This window comes from Rhinatrema bivittatum, chromosome 7 (assembly GCF_901001135.1).
Source record: "Rhinatrema bivittatum chromosome 7, aRhiBiv1.1, whole genome shotgun sequence".
Classification (NCBI taxonomy): Eukaryota; Metazoa; Chordata; class Amphibia; order Gymnophiona; family Rhinatrematidae; genus Rhinatrema; species Rhinatrema bivittatum.
In genome coordinates this window covers 302220757-302239384 of record NC_042621.1, presented here as the reverse complement: position 1 = coordinate 302239384, position 18628 = coordinate 302220757, and the positions used below count along the sequence as shown (strand labels likewise).

General features: G+C 43.4%; 1 protein-coding gene across 1 annotated transcript in view; it reads left to right on the top strand.

The window, feature by feature from the left end:
* The window catches only part of PDZD8 (PDZ domain containing 8), a 186680-nt gene that overhangs the window by 29645 nt on the left and 138407 nt on the right, over positions 1 to 18628 (top strand). The window contains 1 exon segment of the mRNA XM_029610489.1: positions 5882 to 6010. Coding sequence (XP_029466349.1) covers positions 5882 to 6010 — 129 coding nt within the window.

The following is an 18628-nucleotide window of genomic DNA, read 5'->3' as shown; positions in this document are numbered from 1 at the left end:
TCTCTGAACAAATCCGTCTAATCCGAAAAAACTGGTTTGCTGGTAAGCCCATCTAGAATGACCTGGCATGGAGTCTATGAAATCGAAGCAAATGTTTCTTATCTGTTGGCTTTCGATATAGCGCGGTATGAAAACAGCCATCTGCATAAGTCACAGGTACGACTATGAAAGAAATGGATTTAGTAGACCATTGAACTGTAAATTGAAGATTATCATCTAATGTGTTTATCCACCTACTGAATTGTCTTAATGGGTCTTCTGGTGCAATCCATAAAAATAATAAAATATCCCCTCTATATCGATCCTAACCTATTATGTACTGCCAGCATTCAGATTGGTATAAATGTGTCTCCTCAAAAGCAGTGACACACAAACCTACCACTACTGCAGGTGCTATCGGAGATCCCCATGGGGTTCCATGCATTTGGAGGAAAAAACGTTGTGCAACAGGAGTAACTCGGATAACTGTACCAAAATATGTGACGAGCTACGTGAAGCGTCACGGACCACAAATAAAGCTTCTCGCTGAGGAGTATTGTCCATCGCTGCCATAATAACAGTACTGTATGATAATCGCAATGATTGGAATAATCTTGAACATATGACTTGGCTTGCTGTACGACGGGCTGTAGAAAATTTACCAGGAGCCTCGAAGCTTTAAAGGGTTGCTGTCAGGTTTTGAGGTAGGAGCAGAGATGGCGCGTTCCCCTTTTCCCGCGCTCGGGGCATGGCCCGGTGAATACAGAAGTCACTGCTTGCTGACTGTGATTGGATCGTTTTCAAGCTTTTGCATGGGTGTTAAAAATGAGATCTGGAGACTGAAGCCCCAGGATCCTGCTGAGCTCCATTAAGGCTCTAAAAATTAAACAAATGGGCATTGTTTCGGTAAAACGAAATTAAGATTGGGATCCTCAGATTGACATTTCAGAAACTTCCTTTACTGACTGTGCTAACCTTGACGCTGTCTCTTTAACGGTCATCCTGCAAGGCTGGCAGCATCTAAATTTAGGATCCATCTCAATTACGTTATTCTCAAATTGGAGGCTCATCTTCCCCATCTATAATTAGCTTTGGTTAAACTGGAGGAAGGTGACATTTTATGTTCTTTAGAGAGATGGTCTCTTCTAATGCAACCTCGTAGATCTTTAACAAATGCAAAGGAGACCGTACATAGAACATATTGACTTGTGTTTCTTTACCTTGCCCTTTCAGCCTTAGGGCAGTATGGGGAAACACTTTTTATTATAAATATTGTGGCTTTCACGCGTGCATTATCCTGCGTTTCCTGCTACTGTTGGGTTGCGTTACCCCAAACTTAGTTTTTCTCTCCCGGGCTGAGGATTCCATATTCAGCAGGGATTTGTGAGCTGTGGGCCTTGAGTTGAGGCTCCTGACTGTATGAACATGGCCCAGTTTCTTGCTTGACCTTTTGCAGTGTCACAAAATGGCCCTCTTCCTTCTCTGGTTTATCAGTTGGCAAATAACCGGTTTTCGGTTTATTTCAAGATGACTTTCCCTCCAAGACTTCCTGTAATATGGATGGGGGAGGACCCATGTTACATTGTGCTGTGCTGTCAGAAATTGTTTTAGGAGTCTGAGCCGAGTGGTGAATACCAGAGGTAAAACTGAAAAGTAATGTTTTAAGGGTGTGGCTCGTGAAACGTTAGTACGTCTTTCTGGATGTCCATTGTCTCGCTTAATGTCCGGAAGTGTTTTCCATGTCTGATTAACCTTCCAGCTGTTCTGTGCACAGCAGACAGAGGGGTACATTTCCACATCTTTGCATTCGCGGTGGTGCACGCCGTTGCCGTATTCATGTGAATATGTAAATATAAATTCAGTTTGCTAGGCAGGTCCCGGCTCACAGCAGCACCTGCAGCTGTAGGACCTTTGCTGCTGCAGATGAAACCTCCTCTCCTACACAGAGAGAAACACAGAGACATAAGGTGAGGTTTGTCGTGAGGCATTAGACCTGTACTGTATAGTAAGAGGGCTGTGAGCTCCTCGCTTCACCTGCATTGCGCCTTTGCGGTCGTTCCCATCGTTTGCCTGTTTGTTTCTATTCCTGGGGGTGGGGGAGGAGGAGCAGCCGATTTCCATGACCCCGGTGCTCATGTTTTCCCAGTTCAAAGGGGCACAAATCAAATATAGACTCTCTCGCCTAAGACCCCGTGCAGTTACTGCTTTAAACTCCTTTACTGCCACAGACAAACAAGTTACTTAAACACAACCTCAAATCATTAGCAGTTAACCCAGGCCCCCATCCTGCCTACCCCCATTCCATCTGCTTCTCTTATTCTTCCTATCTCTAAACTCAAGAGTATTTTGCTGACCCCTAATTGTGTATTTTGTGTGCTAGGAAGCTTGCATTATGCTGACCATGTCGGGTCACCTTGAGGAGAGTAAGATTCCTCCTTAAAAATAGCTGGTTCATTGGTGATTTCAGTGTCAGCTCCTGGTTAAAGGGGCAAAGACTGTGAATCCTATGAATACCGGATCATCTAACTCCCAAATTGCACTGAAAAATCATCGGGTAGTGGCATTTAATTGTGAAGGAAAACTCTGCCTGCTGACCACACTAAGCTGGTAAAAAAAAACCCAAAACAAACAAAAACAAAAAACTCCTGAGTCAAGCTTGCAGAGTTTCACTTTGAGATGCTAAATGTTCGTGAGACTTCAAGACCCAGCGTTTTGCTCTACCTTTTCGTACGGCACAGCATGAGAAAACGGATGCATAACTCTGTAAGTGACGACAGATGAAGACTCAAATGGCCGGTCCCGTCTGCCCAGCGAGATGTTTAGTGTTGTAACTGCCGCTCCATGCAGGTTTACCCCCGTGCTGTCTGATTAGCTTTGTAAAACAAAACCAGCTCGGTTGTGAACCTCTTTCGGCAGCATCCCGGTATTTGCTGGCACCTTTAGCAGTAGGTGTATTACTAGGTGAGACACAGGATGACAGGTATACTCTCTTCTGATTAGCGTGACCTGGAAATGTCTCACATCTTGCACTACAGAAACCCGCTCTTTAAAAAAAAAAAAAAAAAATACGGCTAGCAAAATATAATGGCAATCCGAGTTTTTACAGATGGATTTCTTTAAGATAAAAAAGATAACTGAATGGACCTGGGAAAGAATACTCTAAGAAGAGCGGGAAATATTGTGGCTCGTATCGGTAAATGGAGACTTCACCCTAGGTAGATATCGAAACCATGGACACACACTTTGGAACTTTAAAATGGAAAGAAGACATGAGAAATTAATTTTTAACTATAGAAAATATGTTTTGGAAAAAGAGTCCTATGCTTTTGCAGGAGAATAAGTCGGCAGTCGCTTGGGGGAAGATACTGATCCGTAGGCAGCAATATGTTGTGATTTCAGGTTGGTCCAAAACAATGTTTCCAGTTCTAGAGGTGGGAGTCCCATGCAACTGCGTGATTTACTGTTAGCAAGGGCTAGCGAGCAGGAGCCTTAAATACCAGTACTTCCCCAGAAATGGAAATAAAAATTGGAATTGTAATCGTGATATGTAAGTGGCAGTCCATTTTCTTTCTTAATCCCTTGCGCTCTCTGATGATGAAAGCAGCTGTATGGGTTTAATTTTCTGAATGCCTCGGCGTTGATAGTCGCATAGTAAACCAGCGATTTCATGCACATCTACCCAAAGTAGATCACATTCTCACGTGGCACCCAAACCCCAGGAATGCTGCTGCTGCTCCGTGCAGGTTACCCCATGCCTTCCAGGAGGTGCCGCGCAGCCAGATCACTGCTCTCCAGTGCTTCATTACCTGTCTCTTGCCTCTAGGGATCTGTGTCGAGAGCTTTCTCACCTGCAGAGTGAAAACACCACCTAAATTCTAAGCTTAACGTATTCTTATTTTCTTGTAATTTCTACGGTTTTACCAGTTCTGCTTCTGCACAGGTCTTCACATAAAACCTCTGTGATATTGTATATCCGACTTACAGGCTTCATGTTGAATTGTCCTTTCAAAAATGTATTTTTAATCTCTTATAATCTTTCTTTTTTTTTTTTTAAATTTTATTTTTATTTGAATTTCCATTATCATATAATGACAACAACTTTAAAAGAAAAACAGAAAAATAATATTGGTACAGGAGGTATATACTTCTCCTATCTTAACAATACAAAGAACTGAATTTAAGTTTAAATCAAATATTACAGGAGTGATATTCCTTCCAATTCTACATATTAAGAAATAAACATTTATTTTTTTATAAGAACAAATGGGGAACCATATGAAGCGGTTCATAAGAAAGAATTAAGGAAATGGTAGTTTTATCTAGCACAACATTTACTTTCCTTCTATGCCCTAGATCCACATGGAGACATTAAGAATGTGAGTCCAGGTATAGACGTAGCTGTTGAGGGTCTGAAAAAATATATCTATCATTTTGGTGAACCAAAAGACATCTAGAGGGAAATCGCATCTTTCATTTTTATTAATTTTCAAAATATTACATTAAGATAAAAGATAAACTACTCAAGCAATCAACCGCAATTGAATAGTCAGACAGAAATATCATTATCCAAAACAGTCTGCATATAGAGAGGAGGGGGATCCACTTATGAAAGCCAATGAGGAACTGGTAGAGAAATTGTAAAAAGAAAATTAACATTAAGCATTGTTATATGTGATGTGTCACCTTTCAGTCTGTTTTTAAATGTAATTGTTATGCATGCAGGTAGTAGACGATGCTGCAGAGGTGGCCTAGAAATGTCCTTTTTTTTAAAAGACAGGCTGAAACCTTCCTGTTGAGTGGTTCTATAGGAGCTGGGCCAGTGGCTCCTTTTGGATGACTCGTGCTTGATTCCTGAGCTAGACTTCTAGTTCTGAAGCCAGCAAGGGGCCAGGGGCATTCTGGAGCCAGAAATCACAGCAGCCCAGAGGGTGCCACGCTGGCAAAGTACGGCCAGGTTCACTGTTCCCATGTACAGAGTTCCATCAGGAGCCAAGGTCTGCGGCCTCTGATCAAGGTGTGCGGTATTGTGATGCCTGTTAGATAGGAAACGGAAATCCTGAGTAGCTTCAGGTTTTCCCTGTTTCCCTGTCGGCTCAGTGTGCTGTGGGGGTCCAAAAAGCAAACAGAACGTTAGAAATTATTACGAGGGGATTGGCAAATAAAACTGAGGATGTCGTAACGCCTCAGTATTGTTCCATGACGCGACCGCACCTTGAATACTCTGTGCAGTTCTGTTCGCCGCGTCTCAAAAAAGATATAACTGCGATGGAGAAAGTATAAAGAAGGCTGACCAAAATGGTAAAGGGGATGGAATAGCTCACCCTCGGGCCGATACAGTAAAAACGCGGGAGAGCGGGCGAGCACCGCTCTATTTTAATTTATTTTAATTAGGGCCGGCGGTAAAAAGAGGCGCTAGGGACAGCCACGGGTTCGGAAACCGGACGCCGGCAAAAATGAGTGTCTGGTTTTCGAGCCGTGGGCCTATTTTAAATTTTTTTTTTCTATTTTTTTTTTTTTAACTTTCGGGACCTCCGACTTAATATCGCCATGATATTAAGTTGGAGGGTGCACAGAAAAGCAATTTTTACTGCTTTTCTGTGCACTTTCCCGGTGCCCGGAGAAATTAGCGCCTACCTTTGGGTAGGCGCTAATTTGTAGTTTTTTTTTATCTTGTCTTCCTCCTCCTGCATTTTGCCTGCTCAGTGTATTTACTGTAAGGGGGATGTGCACACGTGAGCCACTGCAGAGAGACAAGGTGCGCACACCTCCTAGCTTAGCCAGACTCACATGGCCTGGCTTCATGCAGCGTTTAATCTTAGTTGTTAGTGTATTGGATCTGTTCTCTGTTACACTGACAGAGCCTCTTCTGCAAGAATAGTGATATTGCTTTCTTTTCCAACAGGTACAAGCCGTTTTTCCCCTTTCAAGTTGTACCGCAGCCAGATGTGCAGGTGGAGGACCGGGACCTCTGCATTCAGAACCAGGGGCTGGCAGAGGGCCGCCTGAAGGTCACGCTGCTGGAATGTAGCAGGTATGTTCTGCAGGTCTCTGAAGTAAAACGCAGAGAGAGAAGATGGTGGTAGATGGGGACCATAAGGCCTGTCCAGTCTGCTCATTTGTAACCATGAATACGTAGAATTTATTGCCTTAATGTGAGCAAGCTGCATTGGCTTCGCAAGCCCCCACCAATCTATAGATCAGTATTTCCCAACCTTTTCAAGACCAAGGTCCATCTACATTAACAAAAATATCACACGGCATACAAACCTCCATGAAGTACGCAGTGCAGTCGTGGAGAGGACTCAGATGGCCAAAAGAAGAGCCAGAGAACACCGACAGCTTACCGATCTGTCTTCTAAATTTTAAAACAAGACTGAGAGACACGCATGGACCATCTCCCTCCCGTACAAGTCTAGACGTCAGTACGGTACGGGCAGCTGGCTCGGGGGTAGTTACCGTGGCTGCCAGGACTCCTTCATTGCTGCTGCTCCCGACGCTCAGAGTAAATCCTATGCAGTGCTCCGTGCACGCTAACCTGTCTCTCTCAGCCTGGGCACAAGGACTCAGAGGAGGTGCTGTGTGACACGTGTGCTGCACTAAGCAGGGTGCAGCTATCCATGTCCTGCATGCTGCCCATTAGTTACCACACTCTGGGGCTCATGCTATGGCTAGGAAGGAGAGGCATACATCATTATATGTATTCTCCTAGGGCAAGCAAGATGATAGCCCTCACAGATGGGTGACATCGTCAGATGGAACCCGGCATGGAAAACTTTCCTCAGAGTTTCTAGAAGCTTTGACCGGCACACTGAGCATGCCCAGCATGCCACGATCTGTGCGTCCACGCCAGGTCCCCCTTCAGTCTCTCTCTTTTTTTTTTCCCGCACTCCTGGTTGCCTCGCGGTTTTTGGGGCTCTCTAAGTTGTGCTCTATTTTCCAGCTCTTCTAGCATTTTTTTCTCTCGTTATACGTCTGGTCCCCCTTCCTCCAGACGGTGTCCCCTCTGCGCGGCAGGTTAGTTTTACCATTTCCACCCTATCGCAGTTGATTCCTGGCTGCTCACTTCCCCGTGACTGCCAACCATTGACTGCTCGCCAGCTCGTTTTTATGGCCTTGTCCAGTTTTCGCCAATGTCCGTGGACCATGTCCATCAGAGACCTGCATGAGGCTTTGATCCTCTGCCTGGTGGCATTGCATGCTATCAGAGGGTGTCAGCTGTGTAACCAGATGACCCCCAAGGGCCATCATGCTTGTCTCGACAAAATGGAGAAACTCTTTGGCCCCAAAAAGTACACTCCATCTATGCCGGCTTTGGAATCCCCGACGCCCGGGGGAGGTGGGAACTGCTGGATATGCTGTCCCTCTCTACACCACCTTCAGCTACCATCGAGGATTGGGAAGCAGGTGATCGGCTGTCGCCACTGTCTGTGCTCTCTCAGACATCGGGTTCCTCCTTTCCTCAGTGCTGGGCAAAGACCAGACCGAGCACTCTGGGAAACCCCATAATCATTGCCACTTGTCGCCATTGGTGCTCGGCTCTGGAAATTTAATGTGGACAAGTGCAAGGTGATGCATTTAGGGAAAAATAACCCATGCAGTAGTTACACGATGTTAGGTTCCATATTAGGAGCTACCACCCAGGAAAAAGATCTAGGCATCATAGTGGATAATACTTTAAAATCGTCGGCTCAGTGTGCTGCGGCAGTCAAAAAAGCAAACAAAATGTTAGGAATTATTAGAAAGGGAATGGTGAATAAAATTCTCAGTATGAAAACGGTAGGCTGCTATGGCACCAAGATGAACTCTCACCGATCAAGTATTAAAACCAGTGGTAAATGAAGAGTAAGTACTTAAGTACATACTGGGCCAGACTAAGGGTCCATCAAGCCCAGCATCCTGTTTCCAACAGTGGCCAATCCAAGTCACAAGTACCTGGCAGGATCCCAAACACTAAGAAGATCCCATGCTACTGAAGCCAGTAGTAATAGACGCCATTCTTTAAGTCAGCTTGATTAATAGCAGTTAATGGACTTCTCCAAGAAGTTATCCAAACCTTTTTTAAACCCAACTACACTAACTGCACTAACCACATCCTCTGGCAACAAATTCCAGAGCTTTATTGTGAGTTGGGTGAAAAAGAATTTTCTCTGATTAGTTTTAAATGTGCCCCATGCTAACTTCATGGAGTGTCCCCTAGTCCTTCTATTATCCGAAAGTGTAAATAACCGAGACACATCTACTTGTTCTAGACCTCTCATGATCTTAAAGACCTCTATCATATCCCCCCTCAGCCGTCTCTTCTCCAAGCTGAACAGCCCTAACCTCTTCAGCCTTTCCTCATAGGGGAGCTGTTCCATCCCCTTTATCATTTTGGTTGCCCTTCTCTGTACCTTCTCCAGTGCAATTATATCTTTTTTGAGATGCGGCGACCAGAATTGTACACAGTATTCAAGGTGCGGTCTCACCATGGAGCGATACAGAGGCATTATGACATTTTCCGTTTTATTAACCATTCCCTTCCTAATAATTCCTAATATTGTTTGCTTTTTTGACTGCCACAGCACATTGTACCGACGATTTTAAAGTATTATCCACTATGACACCTAGATCTTTTTCCTGGGTGGTAGCTCCTAATGTGGATCCTAACATCGTGTAACTATAGCAAGGGTTATTTTTCCCTATATGCATCACCTTGCCCTTGTCCACATTAAATTTCATCTGCCATTTGGATGCCTAATCATACCGGCCTTTACGCGTGTGGTCGGACCTTTTTGAAAATAGGCTCGGTGCATGCTAGGCCCGGCCACACGCGTAATGGGCCGATTTTACGCACGTAGCCTTATATCAGTTGGCTCACCTTTGTCTGCATGTTTATTTACACCCTGAAAAAAAAAAAATCTAGTAAATTGGTAAGGCAAAACTTCCCTGTGGAAAAACATGTGCGTGTTCAATCATTTTGCCTGGCACCGAAGTCAGGCTGAGATCACCCCTGGCACCCTTGTTAGAAATTGTTGCCGCACTGGCTGCCCTTCCAGTCTTCTGATACCGTGGCTGATATTTTGCAGATCAGCAGAAACAGGTCTGCACGGGGGCGGATTGGCCTCTCGGAGCATCAGGGGTGCCCAGTCACACGGTTGATGTCGGTCGCCGCGGCCCCCGTGCCTGTGGAACTGGTGCAACCAGCAGCAGGCCCCGCAGCACTTGGTTCTTTGACAGCACGAGCCTCCCCTGATACTCTTCACTCACTTTTGCCCCTTGCTGCAGCTGTTGTTACCACCCCATTGCTACCACAACTGCCTTCAGTGGCAGCGATGCCTCACAACTTCCACTGTGGAGCTTGAGAGGCAGCGGCTTTTCTCTCGCACCCCTCCCCCTGCTTCCGCAGCAGCTGGAAACATCGGGGCACCTCCATTCACCGCTTGTGCTTCTCCAGTGACCTGCTGCTACAGTGCTTTCTTTGCCGTCTGGTCCCTGTCATCCTTGGCAAACAATTTTAAAACTGCATTGGGGCCTTGCCGCCTGTGGCCTTCTTCCAGGCCAAGGAACGCATTAAGAGGCCTTCCAGCCTACCCTGCGCTCTCCCTAACCATCAATGTAAGAGAAACCTTTTTTTTTTTTATACTTACGTGAGCTAATCAGCAGCAGGAGGGTGCATGAGTGTGAAAATCAGTGAGCGTCTGTGTGTGTCAGTGTGAGCGAATGTGTAGGTGAGAGAATCTGAGTGTGTAAAAATGCGTTAGTGAGCCGACCCCTCCTGGTGGGAACTCATGCATTCACCGCGTTTGCACACCGGCCGCTCATCCCATGCAGGCAGGAGGGTGAGGGGAGGCAGTCTGCAGGAGACAGTAAGATCTGAGCGTCCTTACATGTGGGTGCCCCAGGTATTTGCCTTGCATGCCCACCCCTTAATCTGGCCTGAGTAAGTGTGTACGTGGGAGAATGAGTGAGAGTGAGCATGCATGCATGGTCTTACGAGAGAGAGAGAGGAGAAAATCTGTGCACGCCCGCACCCCTGACTAATCCACAATAATCTCAGGGTGACTGGAATCCAAAGTTCCCAGGAATAGAGAGCGAGAGAATTTAATCAGATTAGTTTTAATTATTGAGAGTTACTTATGTCCACTATTTAAAAAGTCTTTGGGAAAAGTTATTAGTCTTTGGGAAATTTTAAAAATTTAAAAAAACTTTCTATGAGTTTTTAATTATTGAATATTCTGTTTGTCATCTGTTCTGAAATATCCTTTTTTCTAGTATAATTTTACTATTATGATTGCTGTTTTGTATTTTGTTTTTTTTTAATTTTCTTTTTATTAAATTTTCAAAATAAACACAAGATATTAACTTATAGCAGAAATTGAGATACTAGACAAAAAATAATTACATCATACATGGCAAAGAACATTTTAACTCGTTATTTATTTATTTTATTTAGTCATATTTATATACCGACTTTCAAATTCATATCAAGTCGGTTTATAATAACAAATTCAAAACCAATCATATCAAACAGATTTCATACAATAATAAACTAATATTTCCTAGATATAATACTATCCTAGGACAGTAATTACAATTCCCTATTCTTATCACAGTATTAAAACGAATATCATAAATTAATTTTAAAACAGGGGAGACCAAGAGATTTACTAAGCGATAAAAAGGAAAAAGTCGTCAATTACTAAGTTACCCCCTACATTAATTACAATTAACTGCCGAGACCCCCACAAAAAGAAAAAATAATTTAGGAGTGAGAGTCCAGGAAAGCTCGTAACTTGCGATGGCTGAAATGTAATCAAACATTTGCAGGGATACCTTAAACTAGCACCCCCGTGATACCACTTCTGTTCTCGTGGAGCTGTGATCTGTTCTGAAAAAAGAATCTCCAAACTGAATTTCTCTCCGATGGAAAAGCGAAGGTTACCAATAATGTGTTCCTCATATGAATAATGGTTTCTTGAGAAAGTTCCAAAACAGCAAATCCTTAGTAGTTATTTCTAGTTTTTACGATCACTGAAAGCTTGTATTTAATTAACATTTAATTAATTCTTAACATTTTATTAACGATGATTATATTATAAATTTTGATCTTGTTGTTTTTCAATGTACATTTTAATTAATCTTTTAGACTTCATCTTGTTTATTATTTTACAGTTTACTAATTTCCTTGTTTTTTTCTTTTCGTTTTGTGTTTGTAAACCGTTGTGACGGCACGTTCCAAACATCGCTATATAAAAGTTTTATAAATAAACAAATCTTCAGGGGGCGTCCCAATAGATGAAGGTAAATAATACATTTTTGATATTGGAGGAACTGCTTCGGCTGGAAACATGAGAATCTGACTTAAGTACTTTCTAAATATATCCTTAGGGGGAATCAATGTAAGATATGGGAAGTTCAGAGCCCTCAAAGAGTTTTCCGAGTTTTCCACCTTCTTGGAGTAAATGATCTCTGAATGAACCGCTTCAGCAGACATCAAACGTGTATCCAAATCTCTCAATTCTACATCTAAAGAGGAAAGTTCAGATTCCGTTGTCTGTGCCTTGGTTTTAGTTTTCATCAGAACATTTGTTAAAGAGGAACTAGCAAGCATTCCACATGGAATCTAAAGTTTACTCAAAGAAGGTTGTAATCACGAGCACACCTTGGAATCCCATCGCCCTCTTTCTGTAAGGTTCCCCTATATATCCCGAACGTCCAAGGAGCCCGTGGAATCCTGTAATCAGGGACTCACCGAAGGCGGCATTAAAATGGCATCCCTTCTCGGGGCTTCCGAACTCTGCTCTCAGATCCCTTCTGGCCCGAAAGAAATCTGTATGAAGTGCTGCGAACAGTGGCAAGGGGGGCGCATCGGGACTTAAAGATATTTCCTCAGCCTATGGATTCGGTATTCGCTCCTCGCCAAGATCCAAAGCGGCTCTCTCCTCCGATGCCGTTTGCAGGGGGGACGCGAAGAACGGCTCAATTCTCAGCTGTCGCTGGTCAGGTAAAGGAGACGAACTCAAAGTTTCCCTTAGTTTTGCTTTCCTTTTAGTGTGCAGCATGATTATAATTAAAAAGAAAAAAAACTTTCAAGAAAATTGCGAAGAGAGCGTCCAAGCATACAACTTACCCAGCAACCATCTTGGTCTCCCGCCCATTTTGTATTTCTTTTATTTGATTTATGAGGAATGGTCATGGTTTCTGTTTTTCCATTGTTGCACTGCAGATACAGTCTGGCTCTTTGCAGTTTCCAGTTCAGTTTTTATCTGCATATTTGTGTTTATGCTTTATGGTCACTTTTTTCTATATTTGGTGAGGATCTCTGTGTTCTGCATGTATGACGGAGATGAGGTATTCTGCTAGCATGTTTCCGTTTAGGGATCTAAAAGCAGCTTGGCTTGGTCTGTTTTTCTAATAGAATCTGTATTGGTGTTAGAGCCTGGTGTAATATTTGTAGTATTGCCTTTTCATAGTCTTTTCATAGCGTTATTAAGTCGGAGGTCCCAAACTAAAAAAAAATTTTTTAAATCAGCCCACGGGTCGGAAGACAGACGCTCAATTTTGCCGGCCCCATGGATGTCAGCGGGTTCGACAACCGATAACGGTCAAACTAAGCGTCGGCTGTCAAACCCGCTGACAGTCGCCTCCTTATTACCGCAGGCCCTCATTTAAATACAAAATCGCGCGCCCAGGAGAGTGGCCTGGAAGTGCGTCGGGAGAGCGGGCGCTCGCCTCTGAGTACCTGCTCTCCCGCGAATTTTACTGAATCGGCCCGTTTCTTAATTCCCTCCCCCCCTCACTTTTCTGGACGCTTGCTGCTGGCACGGCCTCTGGAAAACTGTTTTGTTTTCTTCTAGCATCACATGACTCTCAGTAAGTTTAAACTGCGTAATGCCTGAGCTCCTGTGCTATTCTCACCATCTCATGAGAATAATACAGGAAGTCGAATGCCATTCAGCTCAAACTCGCTGAGCCCCACGCAGTGCTGGAAGATAACAGAGCTGCTGTACTGGCAGCAGCTCAATTCTGTGTGGGGCAGCTGGAGCCAGGGGGTGGACTGCTAGGCCACCTATTACCCTTGCCTGGCTGCCTGTGGGAAAGCAGAATTCCATCTGGAGCTGTGCAGCTTTGGGTAAAAGGCTCTCCCCCGTCTCAGCTGCAGCCAGGGCTTAATTCTCTTTTCTTAACCCTAGAAGAAGCCAGCAGCATGGATTGCATTTGGTCTCTCCTCCCGTGCAGTAGGTAGGCAGAGCAGAGCCCGGGGAGCCATAAAAGCAGAAGATGCTAAGTGACACACAGTCAATGGAAATGCGCTGAATTTGGAGGAATGAGTGGGGCTGGAGAAGTGAAGGCAAACAACAATCAGAAAGAGTTTATACTTCGAATCCGTCCCACATGGCAGGAGAGCCTTGAGCTCCTCACTATTTGTTTCAGTACCATTTAAAAAATGGCTGAATTTCAACAAACCTGCCCTCAACATGTCCAAAACTGAATTCATTGGTATACACAGCCCTTACTCTTCTCTCAGTGATAAGACGATCACACTGGATAATCATTCTTTTCCCATCAAGAATCAAATTAAAAACCTTGGTGTTATTATTGATGATACTCTCTCTTTCCGTCCTCAAATTAACCATGCCATATCCCAGGGTTTCTACAGGCTTCGAGTTCTCTCTGGTCTTAAAAAGATCCTTCACCCTCCAGATTTCCGTACAGTCTTACAAGCATCAATCTTTCCAATTATCGATTACTGCAGTAGTTTATACTTAGGGACCCCGACTGCAGCAAGTCGTCCACTTCAGTTGCTTTTGAATTCAGCTGCCAGGTTGTTATCGGGTTTGAAAAGGAATGACCATATTACCCCAACTCTGATCAAGCTTCATTGGTTATCTATACAGGAATTTTAAACTTTTAAATGACCAGTCAAGCCTCTGGGCAAATGCAATTTTAAAATGTTACCCACCAACGAGAGCTCTGCGCTCTTCTCAACGAGGACTCTTGGAGATTCTTTCTCCAAGAGTCGCACGATTACACACTGCTCGCGAGTCTGCATTCTCTGTTGCCGGATCTACTCTTTGGAATTTGTTCCCGACTGACATCAGACAATGTGATTCCCTAAAGAATTTTTGGAAACAAGTTAAAACTTTTCCTTTTTAATTTAGCTTATTTTTAGATGTTTAAATTATTTTTTTTTACTGTTATTTATTATTTAATATTGAGTTATATTGCCCTTCATATTTTTATCGTTCTAGTTGAATATTTTAGACGTATTAATTTGTTTTAACAGTTGTTTCAAAATTTCTTATTGTTTTGTCCTTGCTCATGATTGTGTACGTTATTTTGTTGCTCGCCTAGGCTGTTTGTTTTAGGCAGTTCATACGTTTTAATAAATGTGAGCCAAGAGGAAGTGCCTGAGCAGTACTAGTGAGGCTTCTGTCTCAGGTGGCTTTGCTGAGCTCTGAGAGGGGCAGCTCCTATAGGCAGGGGAAGGGCTGGCAGCAAGCAAGAATTTTCCATGGTGATGCAGCAGTGCTGGGCCAGGGGGCACTCACTGAGTGAGCACATGAACAGCAGCACAACAGTCTGTGAACGTGTGAGCCGCAGGCTGGCAGTGTGGTTACCTCATCACCTGGCGTCTGGTTCAAAAGCTGATTGCTTGGCAAGAGACTAACACCAGGCAGGCATTCAGGAGAGAGATTTATTTATTTATTTATTTATTTATTTAAAAGTTTTTATATACCGCTCAATGGATAGATATATATCCGTCTAGGCGGTTTACACATAGATAAAAACATACACAAATTAAAATACAGACAATTGTTAAAAGGTTAGTTGGGGATCATGAATTTATACAAACTATTGTAGATGAAAAGCTTGGGTAAATAGGTAAGTTTTCAGTGATTTTTTTAAATTCTCTACGGTTAGAGGTCAGTCGGATATAGTCAGGCAAAGCGTTCCATATTGTTGGACCTGCAACTGAAAAAGCGCGTTTACGGATTAGAGATAGACTTACAGATTTTACATTAGGAATTTCAGATATAAGATTTAACTAAATGTGGGTGGGGGGAGCAGGAAGAGTAGCAAGCAGATGGATGGTTTGCTCATCCCTGGTTTAGGGTGTGCTCTAGTTATGTAGGAAGAATGTGACATTTGAAGCTGTTTTGGCTTATTTCTGCCTGGCTCCAGGTCACATGAGGTTCCTCTCAAGGGCTGGCTTGCTGTGCTTTTGGGAGCTGGTGAAGCATCTGCTGCACAGAGAGTGCACCATGGAGACAAACAGCACATAGGCTGGGTTTGAAAAACTCCCCGGGCTGGTACTGGCCTCCAATCTGCCCCTGGGTCTGCAGTTTCATTTTTGAGCTCCTTCAGAACTCTGGGGTAAATATCATCTGTTCCCGGTTTCATAGTGATTCCATCTAGTCTCTATCCGGGTTCCTGCTAAACCTGCTGTTCCATGGGACCTGAACATAGTTCTGGCACAGCTAATGAAGCCGCTTTCTGAACATGGAAAGTCCTATTGCTAGTTGCAGTCATGTTAGCCAGAAGAGTCCGTGAACTTCAGGCCTTAGTTTATTACTCTCCTTATTTGCAGATTTTTCACAATAGAGTGGTGGTCTACATGCACCCAGAGTACTTTTTTGTGTGTGTTGGGCTTATTAACAAGAGGTGGTGTTGGCTTTTCCTACTAAACAAGCCATTATCTTGCATACTTTCTAACACCAAATGCATATGAAAGAGAGAAAAGCCCTTCATTCATTGGACTGTGAAAGAGCCTTGGTTTAGTACAAGAAAAGAAGCCAGCCACATCTTCAGTACTCATAGCTATTTGTCTCTTATGATCCTAACTGATTAGGCATAGCGGAAGCCCAACGAACATTGTTCTGTATTGCACGTTTCTTCCCTAGCTGGCATCCGGATCACAGGCTCTGGCAAGGCTCATCAGGTGAGAGTCATGGCCGTTTTAGTGGCTTATCTGAGTGCAGTACCTATTGAAGACGTCTGCAAAACTTTGGCTTAGTCATCAGTGCACATCTTCATATCCCATTACTGATGGGACAGTTTGATTTCTGATATTACTACCCTTAACATAAGGCTTTGGGTTGACCTGCAGGGAGTGGCAGTTACTACCATAAGAAGCTTGCTGGGCAGACTTGATGGACCATTTGGTCTTTTTCTGCCATTACTACTATGTTAGCAAAAAGATAGTACATTGGGACAAGTAGTTTTATGTAACCTGTTTACTTAGCAGTCCACTCTCCATGATGGGGCCTGGGTTGCTTACTCAGTAATCGCTCCGTTGCAACCTTCAGCTTGGGACTTAGCTATTTTTTTTCTTGGCAATATATGCCAAGCTCGCAGTATAGTTGCATGATATCAGCATGCATCATAAAGTTTAACCATACTCTACTGATCTGTGAAAGTGGAGGGAGGTAAATATAATTGGAGATAAAACAAAACCCTGGGATCGTCAGATTGTAGCTCCCAGTTGGACAAACCTCCATCACCAGTTGACCCCTTTGTATTCTACGCTGTAGAAATGAGAAGAACAAGGTTAACATACTGTCCTTGATCCTGAGGAGCTGTAGCTTTGCCGATAAGATCTTATGATCTGTGGTATCGAATACTGCTGTGAGATTCTTTGTCCAGATCTCTACGAAGCCATCAGCTACAGCAAGTAATGCAGTTTCAGGGTGAAAGCCTTCACGGCAGCCCGATTGTCTTTGTGAAAGAAAAACCTCTCTGGGTCGTAGATGAGAAGCCACAGCTTCCTCAGTTGGCAAGTGAGATATGGGTCTGTAGCTACGCAATAAGCTTCCATCTAAATTTAGTTTTTTTCATCAGTGGATATATAATAGTTTCAGCTTCTTAGGAAAATTTCTTTCTTTCAAAGAGGTATTAATAATAGATTGGAAATGTAACAGAAAACTAGATCTTAATTCCTTAAAGTGCCAGGACCTGAATCCAAGGGAGAACCACTTACATTGGCTCTAACCATGGCTTTTCAACTTCTCTGTTTTGCATAAAACTATCAGGTCTAGGTGCCTGCTGTCTCTTCCTCCTTGCCCCAAGGGTTTCTATATCAACTGACTATAACACAAACTCAAGGGGAACACTGTCCATGTTTTCTAGAGCTTGATGTTTCCAGTATATCCAAAGTTTTTCAAATAGCACAAACTTTGTCTCAAATACTTTAGCAAAATCATTTGCCTAGCATTTGCTAATGCTTTTACCACCTGTGGATTCCTGCTGACTTCCGAGATCTTCTTTCTGAAGATTCCTGCCATTACGAAACTGTGTCCTGGGCTTATTACCCGCATGATTGAACCCAAGTGAGAAATGTCACCTCTTCTCTTCTCTTATCCTTGTAGTATAATGTTTAAAGGTGCTGTCCAGATGTCTACCTATAATCTCTCTCTAATGACTGCCTTGTCAGTTTAAGGACTGCGATTCTTACGTGAAGCATGGAGCTGACTTGTACGAAGATCGAGTTTGTACTTGGTCTGGGGCAATTTTATCTACCACCAGGGCCATAAATTGATTCCAGCTTTCTCATTGTTCATCTGCTGAACCGGTTATCTGAGGTAGAGAATCACCATCTATAGCCTCAGGTAATCTGTGTGCTGGAAGAGCTTTCCTTGGTCCATATTTTTGGTTTGATTTATCAGGGGGCCAATAACATAGGCCAAAGAGAGAAACTGGAGCATAATGTAATCAGACTACGGGAGAGAGGGTTCCCATATTCAAGTTTTGATTTCCTGATGAACGAAGAAACACTAAATCTGAAATCTGATGTTTGCTATGTTGTATGTGCATCTGTCAGTTCAGATTGAGAGAGAGAGTCAGAGGTTTTGGCCTTAATAATATGAAGGTTAAAATTGCTTGGAATCATTACATTAGGAAACTCTGAGCCAGCTTCTGTTATTAGTTGAAGCAGTTGATCTAATACAGTATGATCTCTTGGAGCACAAATTTGAAAGTAAATCTAAATGTACTATTTCCAAAGTTTTTAAAGGGAACCATTCTGTTCCTGGTAAGAGGCTTGGTTACCTGCTTGATTGGCAATGAGTTGGCAGCAATTACAAGAACTGCGCTTCCTCTGCTTTGCTGTCTAGATTGGGGGAAATATATTGTCCCGTAGGGCAGCCTTCAGGTGATGTTCCCTGGCCATTTATATTTAGCCAAGTCTTTGACAGAACACAAAATAATGGTGACTAGTTGACACCTTTAGAAGGAATGGCTCGAGCATTTATCCGCTGGATTTGCAGGATAAGGTGCTCTGCTCTGATTCTGCAGAGATGTTTTTAAGGGGAGTTTCTAGAATTCCTAGATCTGAAAGAAGTGCCTTTCCTTTTCTTAAAATAACTCTTATTTCCCTCCTTCTGGTGGTAGTGTACTGACAGAGTGCACTGGAAGGCTGCACAGTAGAAATAGGCCGGTGCTAGTAACTGGTGTGCACTCCCTTACGGCCAAGAAACCTAACAGCACCTGCAGTTTAAAGTGCATTCACTTCAAAGCAAAGCAAGATAAATATTGTTTAGTACTGTGGGCCACAAAATCCTAGGAACCGTTTAAACTCTGGAGTTAAACTCCTGTACCTTGTGTGGGTGAACATAGAGAGCACCGAGGGCTGGAGCCGCCCCTGCTGCCTGCAGGCGGCTTCTGCCTCCCA